This window comes from Monodelphis domestica, chromosome 4 (genome assembly GCF_027887165.1).
Source record: "Monodelphis domestica isolate mMonDom1 chromosome 4, mMonDom1.pri, whole genome shotgun sequence".
NCBI lineage: Eukaryota > Metazoa > Chordata > Mammalia > Didelphimorphia > Didelphidae > Monodelphis > Monodelphis domestica.
In genome coordinates this window covers 111,693,517-111,703,785 of record NC_077230.1, presented here as the reverse complement: position 1 = coordinate 111,703,785, position 10,269 = coordinate 111,693,517, and the positions used below count along the sequence as shown (strand labels likewise).

Here is a 10,269-nt window from a genome sequence, read left to right as displayed (position 1 = left end):
CTCCTCCCCTACCCTCCCAAAAAACCACTTCCTCCACATTTTTCTATTTCTGTTGACTAACTTTTCACTCACCCAGCTCCAAAACCCATTCTCTCTTCCTCACTACCCCCATATCCAATCAGTTTACTAAGCCACATCCATCCAGACTCTATAACATTTCTCAGGTCTCTCCCCTTCTCTTCACTCACTCAGCCTCTATATCCTCTCTCCCTTGGACAACTGTCATAGTCCCCTAATTGGTCTCTGTGTTTCCAGTCTCTTCCTTCTCTGATCTATCTTCCACATGGTTATCAAAGTGCTATTTCTATAACACAGATCTAACTAGGTCACCTCCCTACTCAAAAATTTTCTGTGGCTCACTACTACTTCTAGGACAAAAATCTAGAACCTAACATCTAAAGCCCTCCGCAATCTAGACTCAACTCTTTCTGGTCTTATTCCATATTATTTCTTTTCTCTCACTGATCATCTAGATGTCGTCTTTACATGACATTCTTTCTCCTTTGCACAAGTGGTTTCACACATCTGGAAGACATTCCCTCCACACGCCTACCTCAGAGTCTCTGAGTTCCTCCAAATCACAGCACAGGCAAGTGCCTCTTCTACTATTATTATTGCTCTTTATCCTCACTCCTAATTAATTACCAGCATTCTCTCCTCTGAAGTTCTCTTGTATATATCTGTGATTTACATAGGAGGAAAATTAATATTCTTCTGTTTCATTCAATGATCAGTATTTACTTGATAATCATCCCATTTCCCATTTTGTCAAACTCTATTTGTCAGTCTAAATAAAAAGCTAGTCTCTCCCTTAAGGCATGATGGGATAATGTGATTGCTCCTAGCTCCCAAGCCTTTGCTAGCTAACCATGTTAAAGTCTAGTCCTTGCTTTGTTTACAGGAAAATAAAGAACCTCTCAGGCTGGTCTCCTGTCCCTGCCTCACCTTGTCAACGTTAAGGGTGATTTGGTCACCAAGGGGAAGGACACACACACATCCCTGGTCATATAGTCCCTGTTATCAAAAGGGTATAAGAATCCTAAACCCATGTCTTTGAGGAGGCAGTGTCTTTACCTGCACCTGCCTCCTGGTCATTCATCTTGCATTGAACTTAATACATTTCTCAATTTTTTTTCCTTCCATCTTGGAATCAATACTGTGTATTAGTTCTAAGGCAGAAGAGTGGTAAGGGCTAGACAATGGGGGTAAAGTGACTTGCCCAGGGTCACACAGCTGTGAAGTGTCTGAAGTCAAATTTGAACCCAGGACCTCCCATCCCTAGGCCTGGTGCTCAATCCACTGGGCTATCCAGCTGCCCCCAATTTCTCAATTTTTAAAGATTCTTGAGGGAGCATCCTTTCCCCGGCCAGGGTTCTATTTCAAGCTCTCCCACAACATGGAGAGGTGTGTACTGCAAATACAATTATTCTGTTTCATAGAAGAGGAAACAGGCTTAAAGAATGGCATGACTTGCTCATGGCCACAAAGCCAGTGAGCATCAGAGTCAAGACTTCAACCTGATCCACTCCTGAATTCAAGCCAAGAGCTTTGTCTACTAACCTGAAAAAAAAAAAAGCAGCTTCTCCATCAAAAGGAGCCCTTCTCTTCTTCCCAGGGATGAAGCGACGTCACCACAGCTTGAGCAGCACTTATGGGGAACATCCAGGTTTTTAGGGTGCCTTCCCTTTCCTTTGACGCATATTTGTCATGTGTTGAGAAGAAGCAAATACTACAAGTACGTAAGAAACAAATGTTGGATTTTTTAAGAGGGTTTCTCTTTTCCTTGTTTTGGTATTGCTAATTGTGTAACTATTTGTTAACAATCCAACAACACGTAGTCCTTAAAGAGCTACTTCATGCCAAGCACCATGCAAGGCACTGAGGACTAATTCAAAGTCAAAAATGAAAGTGTCTGCCCTCAAGGAGGCCATGTGCATTACAAGTGTGCCTGTGTGTTTATATGCTTATATATATATGCATATATATGTGTGTGTAATACTTATATCTGGGTATTTGTGTATATATATGCATATATATGTTTGTACCTCTACCTATTAGAAAAGTCAGTGAAAAAAACAAAAAATCTAATCTTTTATTATTGATCTCTTCTGTATCGACAATTGAGATCTTGACGCTGGATGCCATTGAGGCTCTCCGTTCTGCCAATCCCAGCCCCAAACCTACACCTACACCTACACACACACACACACACACACACACACACACACACACAGTTCATTAGTCTCTGGAGTCCCATAAAGTAGTATTCAAATCTACCCACCTGAATTCCCCCTCACTCCCACAACCATCCCATATATATGCAGATGAGCTGCTGCAAATTCCAGGCTTTTCAAGCTTAAAAATTGAAATGCTCCTCTGAAGCAAAGACTGGAAAGGAGGGACAGGTGGGATCCTGAGGACTGTTGATTCAAAAATAAGGTGCTTGGGGTGCCAAAGAAGCACAGCACGTTAGAGCCAGAGATTGCCTAACTTAACCCCTTTTGTTGACAGATGAGGAAACTGAAGCCCAGAAAAGAAATCACTTCACCAAGGTCACAAACCCAGGTTTCTTTTTTTTTTTTATTTTTAAGTACTTTTCCATAGTTACATGATTCATATTGTCTCCCTCCCCTTGTTCCTCCCCCCTCCTGGAGCTGATAAGCAATTCCACTGGGTTATACATGCATTATCACTTGATCCCTATTTCCATGGTGTTCATTTTTGTAATAGAGTCATCTTTTAAAACCAAAACCCGATTCAGCCGCAGCGACCCAAGTGGAGAAGGAGCCACGGAGCCGGCTCCGATCCCCCGGTTCCAGTCTCCCCTCCGCCCTCGAGCCAGTCCATGGCGGCTCCCGACCTGGAGCACCGCTCGAAAGAAGAGATGCGCATCCTCAATCTGGGAGGCCATGTGGGTTTTGACAGCCTCCCAGACCAGCTGGTCAGTAAGTCCGTATCTCAGGGCTTCAGCTTCAACATCCTTTGTGTGGGGGAAACAGGCATTGGAAAGTCTACACTGATGAACACACTCTTCAACACTATATTTGAGACAGAAGAGTCTGGACACTATGAGACCTGTGTACGCCTCCGGCCACGCACTTATGATCTCCAGGAAAGCAATGTGCACCTTAAATTGACCATTGTGGATGCAGTCGGTTTTGGAGACCAGATCAATAAGGATGAGAGGCCTATAGTTGACTACATTGATACGCAGTTTGAAAACTACCTTCAGGAAGAGCTGAAGATTCAGCGCTCTCTATTTGACTATCATGACATGCGGATCCATGTCTGTCTCTATTTCATCACACCCACTGGACATTCCCTCAAGTCGCTGGACCTGGTGACCATGAAGAAGCTGGATAGCAAGGTGAACATTATCCCTATCATTGCCAAAGCTGACACCATCTCCAAGAGTGAACTGCATAAGTTCAAAAGCAAGATCATGAGTGAACTGGATCAAAATGGAGTCCAGATCTATCAGTTCCCTACAGATGATGAAGCTGTGGCAGAGATCAATGCTGTAATGAATGCCCATCTTCCCTTTGCTGTGGTTGGCAGTACTGATGAAGTAAAAGTTGGGAACAAACTGGTTCGAGCTGGGCAGTACCCCTGGGGTGTTGTGCAAGTGGAGAATGAGAGTCACTGTGACTTTGTGAAACTCCGGGAGATGCTGATCCGTGTGAACATGGAGGATCTCCGAGAACAGACACACAGCAAACACTATGAATTGTACCGGCGCCATAAGCTTGAAGAGATGGGCTTCCAGGACACAGCTGCAGAGAGCAAGCCTGTTAGCCTCCAGGAGACCTATGAAACCAGGAGAAAGGAGTTCCTAGGTGAACTGCAGAAGAAGGAAGAAGAGATGAGACAGATGTTTGTGAACAAGGTGAAGGAGACAGAGTTGGAACTGAAAGAGAAAGAGAAGGAGCTTCATGAGAAATTTGAGCTCTTAAAGAGGACTCACCAGGAAGAAAAGCGGAAGGTGGAAGAAAAACGACGGCAACTTGAGGAGGAGAAAATTGCCTTCAATCGGAGGAAGGCAGCTGTTGAGGCCATGCAGGTCCAAGCCTTACAGGCCACCTCACAGCAACCATTGAGAAGAGACAAGGACAAGAAAAATTAAAGCACGCACAGATATACATGTCGAATGGACTTTAGACTTTCATGTGTTAAGTTGCTTGAGTTACCTACCACCTTGTGATCCTTCTCCCATAACATGGTGTGAGGACAAACTGAGAGCCAGTACAGACTCCAGTGTTTACAGCAAAGGCTTAATACTCCTCATGGGGGCCACAGCACGTCAGGCCACACAGGCTGGGCTGCTCCCCCACCCCCAAGCAAAGACAAAAAAAATGATCTAATGTTGGAACTGAAACTGACAAGGTTTATTTTTTTCAGAACCAGTGCTTGGTCTTCCATTTATAGTGTCACCATCTCTTGATGGAGCAGTTTGTGCCGATTTAATGAAGCCCCTCGACCCCAGCTACGTTGTATTTAACTGTTCAGAGTTGAGATGGCTACTTACAAGGTGCCTGCCCTAGGTGTAACCAAACAGTCTGGTGTATGTGCTGTGAAATCCACTTGAATTATGTTAATTTTTCTAATCATACTTTAACTTTCCTAAGAATTTCTAAAAGACGTCTAAATTTGTATCTTGATGCAAATAAAGCCAAGTAACATCCTTTCCCATTATTTCTTACCAGTAACACTTCCCATTAAAACAAACCACTAAAAATTCTCTAAGCTTTTCCTCTGTATTATAAAATACACAGAGACATGGGTAATAAACTTCATATTATGACAAAAAAAAAAAATAAAACCAAAACCCCAAGTACTATACCCATATAAACAAGGGGTAAATCATGTGTTTTTCTTCTGTGTTTCCGCTCCCACAGTTCTTTCTCTTGATGTGGATAGCCTTCGTTCTCATAAGTCTCTCTGAATTGTCCTGGATCATTGCATTGCAAAACTATGTTTCTTGACTACCAAGACCATTGCTTTTCCTACACTATCCTCGTTCACAAGCATTTTACTGAGTACCTACTATGTTCCTGGCATTGAAATGGGATGCTAGAGATTACATTTCTGCCAAGGGCATCATTGTCTTCAACCCTCCACTCTCACTATCCCCCCACAGTCAATCAGTTGCCAAGTCTTATTGACTATCTCCACATCTCTCACAAATATCCTCTTGCTTCCACTCATTGTAGCCCCCACTGTAGTTCAGATTCTCATTCACCTCCTGCCTATTTCAATTATTAATCTTTTTTATCATATCCAACTCTTTGCAATCCCAGTTGGGGTTTTCTTGCCAAAAAATACTAGACTAATTTGCCATTTCTTTCTCCAGCTCATTTTACAGATGAAAAGACTGAGGCAGATAGTGTCTGAGGCCAGATTTGAACTCAGAAAGATGTCTTACTGATGCTGGGCCCTCAATTCTATCCACTGCACCAACTAGCTTGCCTCTTTTTTTTTTTTAACCCTTACCTTCCTCCTTAGAATCAATACTATGTATTGGTTCCAAGACAGAAGAGCGGTAAGGGCCAGGCAATGGGGGTTATGTGACTTGCCCAGAGTCACACAGCTAGGAAGTGTCTGAGGCCAGATTTGAACCACTTAGCTATCTTATAAATGGAATCTTAGCCTTCTCTCTCTCTCACTCTCTCTCTTTCTCTCTCTCTCTCGCTCTTTCTCTCTCTCTCTCTCTCTCTCTCTCTCTCTCTCTCTCTCTCTCTCTCTCTCTCTCTCTCGCGCGCGCGCACTCTCTCGCGCTCTCTCTCTCTCGCGCGCGCTCTCTCTCTCTCTCTCTCTCTATCTATCTATCTCTCTGTCTGTCTGTCTCTGTCTGTCTGTCTGTCTGTCTGTCTGTCTGTCTCTCTCTCTCTCACCCTCCCTCTCCAAAATTCATCCTCCAAATAGTTGAAAAATAAACATTCCTATAGCCCACTCCTGACTATCTCACTCCCCTACTTAGTGGCTCCCTAATGTGGCTCCCTATAGGATCAAATACAATCTCCTTTGTTTGGCATTTAAAGTCCTTCACTTTAAGCTTCAACTTGCCCTTCCAGCCTTATTATACAATATTCCCCTTCATCTGCTTTTCAGTTCAGCCACATTATATCCTGACTCTTCCTCACATGTGATATTCCATCTCCAATCTCCTGGCCTTTGTGTTTTCAGTCCCCCGGGCAGAGTATATACTCTGTCCTCACTTCTTCCTTTTGGAATCCTGGGTTCCTTGGAAGCTGATCTCAGATGCTACCTTTCCTTATGGATACACTGGAAACAATTCCACAGAATCCTTGTTAAATTTCTGGTGAGAGCACTTCTATGTCAGAAATTGCTAGATCCTAAACTCAGGGCTTGCTTTATTGTTTGGTTTATTATCTAGATTTAAGAAAGTGATGGAGGAAATGTTATCATGCAGATTAAACTTAAGTTGTGTGATCTAAATTTTTTTTTTTTGAGATCTGGTTGTTATACAGAGCAGGCATTAAATAACAATAAAAGGAAGACTAAAGAGGAAGCTAAAAGTCACTTTTAAATTGTCCTATAAATCAAAGGAGCATAACTTGCAAATTGTATATTAACTAAAAATCACATCCTGAGCCTATATGCTAAATAAGGGGATGCCGTCCGAGCCTTAGTGTAAGGGTCTTTGGATCCTGCTAACTGCCATGCTAGAGATATAAGCCTCAGAGAAGCTCCAGACATACCCAATACGACCAACAGAACACCACATAGTGCTGATATCTTTGAGATGACATCGTTACAAGTTAACTTTAAAGTTTTGCTGACAGCTTTGAGATATGACTAAGTTAATGAACTAACCCCAAGGTGGCAAAGAGAAGAGTTAATTTATCACCTAAAAAGAGACCCCAAAACACCTGTTGCCAGCCACAGCACCCCTCCATCTTCATCTGGGTCCATGCTACTTACTGAGGGCTCCCAATTCCAATCCATGATCATGTTATCCCAGAGGACTTTCCTCCCCTCTCTATTCTCCTCCCCATGCCTCCAGCCATCCCATTCCCAAACTGTCTTCCTCTAAAACCCCCATGTTGGTGCCATTCATCACTGTATTTTCTGTGCCCTTTGCCACTATTCCCTCTGTGCTTTATTAAAGTGTGATTAAAGAAAGATTGATTAAAGTATGACTCCCCATTGCCACTGTGGTCTTTCCCAGCAAGTACCAAAGAACCAGGCATGCCTGCCCCAATTTAATAATTCTATAAATTAATTAGAAATTCACGTCCGCTCTGAACCCCATCATCATCAGGAGTCATAGAGAGTCCAATTAGGCAGAAAACCTGGGAGTGGTTCTATTACATCTTGTTGACCTTAAGAGAAGAATGAGGAAAAGGGGGAAAGGAATATTCTGAAGGGGAGGGGAAGGAAGGTTTGGGAAAATTTTCTCACATAATCAAAGTATGCACATGGACATCTATATAAATGAGGGAGAGGGGTAGGGGAAGTCGCTGATACTTCCGCCTCTCTCCCATCTGAACTGGTCAATGAAAGGAAAAATACACACAAATATTCAAAGTTGGGTAAAGAAGTATATTTCATTCAACTAAGAAATAATAGTGAAAGGGAAGAAGGGGGAAGGGAATTGTTCTAAAGGAATGATTAGTCCTAAATAAGACAAAAGGGTGAAATCCACTTTTAAGTGAATTGGGTTCAAGAGAGTAAGAGATACACAAAGTCATCAACCTCTCTCTCTTCAAGAGTCTAGTGGCAGGACAAAAGTCAGTACAAGCAGGGTGTAATGGATAGCCTTGATGTCTTTGATGCCAAACCAAGTTCTAGGAGCTCCACAGTGCCTGTCTCAGTCATCTTCATCGTGTTGGGAGCAAATTGTTCTCATCTGCCCAATCCCCCAAAGGAAGTCTTCGTATGCATGGGGTAGACATCCTGCTCCCTCACGGATGGATTTAAGGTACTCTCAGTTACCCGCATCCTGTTTAGCCTGTCTGCCAGGACAGTTTTCCTGGGGTGTGGACATTGATAAGGTATTGAACCTCCAGGTGTGCAGTAAAAAATATAAAAACCATAGAAAATTCTAAATAACCCATTATGTTAATTATATTTTTCCTCCCCCCAACCCCTACCTCCACTCCTAAAAGTGTGAGCTTGGTTAAACAGATATTTTGCATTTACCCTGTCTAAGCAATTCACAGTAGTTGTCATGGAAGGTTGATAAGGTCTAGATCCCTGTCCAGCTTTGGTATGGCTCTAAACCTTCAGGTACAGCATCATTATACAGCAGACAGTCCATCGGTGGTCCTCTTCACCTATAAGGAGCATGGTGTTAAGGACACTTTCTCTTACTTTCTGGAAGTATATAGGGAAAACAGGGAAGGGGGCAGCAAGGTAGCTCAGTGGATTAAGAGCTATGCCCAGAGATGAGAGGTCCTTAGTTCACATCTGGCCTCAGATACTTCTAGCCGTGTGACCCTGAGCAAGTCACTTGCCCACCTTTGCCTAGCTCTTACTGCTCATCTGCCTTGGAACCAATACACAGTATTGATTCTAAGATGGAAGGTAAAAGTTAAAAAAAAAACAGGGGAGAAGAGTTCAAAAAAAGGTAGAGACACTCTAGAGCTTCTTTCCTTCTACATTCCTAAATGAAAAAATCCCTCTCCAAGATCCTCAGTTACATGATTCTCAGTCATAGGCCAAGCCACTTGAAAGAATCCATAAATTCTCTGTCTCATCCTAGCAAGGCTCTGAGCAATGTCTAGCTGCATGGGAGGTGTTCCGCTCTGACAGATATCAATCTCCTGTAATTTTATCAAGTGAACAGAGAAAAACTCAACAAATTGAGCAGAGACTCTCCCAATCACCCCTACTACAAATGTCTATTAGAAACTTAGCTCTGAGCATCAGCAAAAATAACCAAACTCATTCTGTAACTATTTGTGTTTAACTTATTTCAACACAGAAATATCATGACACTTTCTCATTTGTAGCCCCATCAGGATCCTTCTTCCATTCATTATCATTCACTTTTCTTCATATAATAAGTTAGGCATCCTGATTCAGTGGAAAGAGTTCAAATCTCAGTGCTATTATTTACTGTATCATCTTGGTCATGCCACTTAACCTCCTTAGGACTCAGTTTCTTTATCTGTAAAATGAGAGGACAGACTAGATAGCCCCTTTGATCCCTTGCAGCTCTGGGTCTATGATCAAAGAAAGGTCTACCCTCTAAGGTCCTTCCACCTCAAAATCTATGATCCTTTTAGAACCATAATATATACAACATCTTTCTAGTCTTTCCTTTTTCACTTTTCATCATTTAATAAAATCTTTCCACATTTCTTTGGATTCCTCTTACATATCCATCTTAATTCCATTCCACAATTAAACTAATTCCTTAACATTGGACATTTAGTTGCTCATAAGTCATCTTCCATCCCTAGATTTCACAATAATAATAGAGGGAAGAAAGGGCTGACCCTGGGCTAGGAGACTTGGTTCCAAAGCCTAATTGTGATACTTCCTACCTGTGAAACTATGGACAGTTCTCTTCTCCTCTCTGAATATTTCTGTGCCTACCTGACACAGACGTTGAAAGGAAAGTGAGAGTTAGCACTGCTGTACTACCTCTGCTTCTTGCAATCATCTCTTTTTTTCCAGATCCAACCCAGAGGCCACCTCCTCAGTGAAATATCTGACTCCCTTGGGAAAATACTCTCTTTTTCCTCAACTTTCTTGGACTGCTTTTGCTGGATCCCTTCTTTGCGCTTATCACATTCAAAGCATTATATAAATGAATAGAGTACTAGTCTTAGAGTCAGGGAGAGCTGAGTTCAAATAGCACCTCTGACAATTTACTACCAGTTTCCTCACCTGTAAAGGAATGGGAATAGACTAGATAATTTTGTTCCTTCGAGTCCTTATCTATGATCTTATAATATAGATGTCATGTTCACCTTACTAAATATAAACTCGGGACATTATATGTAGCAGATACTTAATAAATGTCTGTCAAATTGAATTATTAGTCAAAAAGTACTCATTATGTACCAGGCGCTAGATTAAATGGTTTGGCACAGTGGGCAGTGTGTCCAATCTGGAGGCAGGAACACTCATCTGTCTTGGTCCAAATCTGACCTCAGGTACTTACCATCTGTGTGACCTTGATCAAGTCACTTAACCCTGTTTGCCTCAGTTTCCTTATCTGTTAAATGAGCTCTAGAAGGAAATGGCAAATCACTATAGTATTTTTGCCAAAAGGAAAAAAAAATGGAGTCACAAAGA

General features: G+C 42.2%; 1 protein-coding gene across 1 annotated transcript; it reads left to right on the top strand.

Moving 5' to 3' along the window:
- Positions 1-2,761: 2,761 nt before the first annotated feature.
- LOC130453672 (septin-8-like) lies at positions 2,762-4,692 on the top strand. Its single transcript, XM_056793719.1, has one exon. It carries the CDS (start codon positions 2,846-2,848, stop codon positions 4,121-4,123), a length of 1,278 nt encoding a protein of 425 aa, XP_056649697.1. The 5' UTR covers positions 2,762-2,845; the 3' UTR covers positions 4,124-4,692.
- The last annotated feature ends 5,577 nt before the right edge of the window (positions 4,693-10,269 follow it).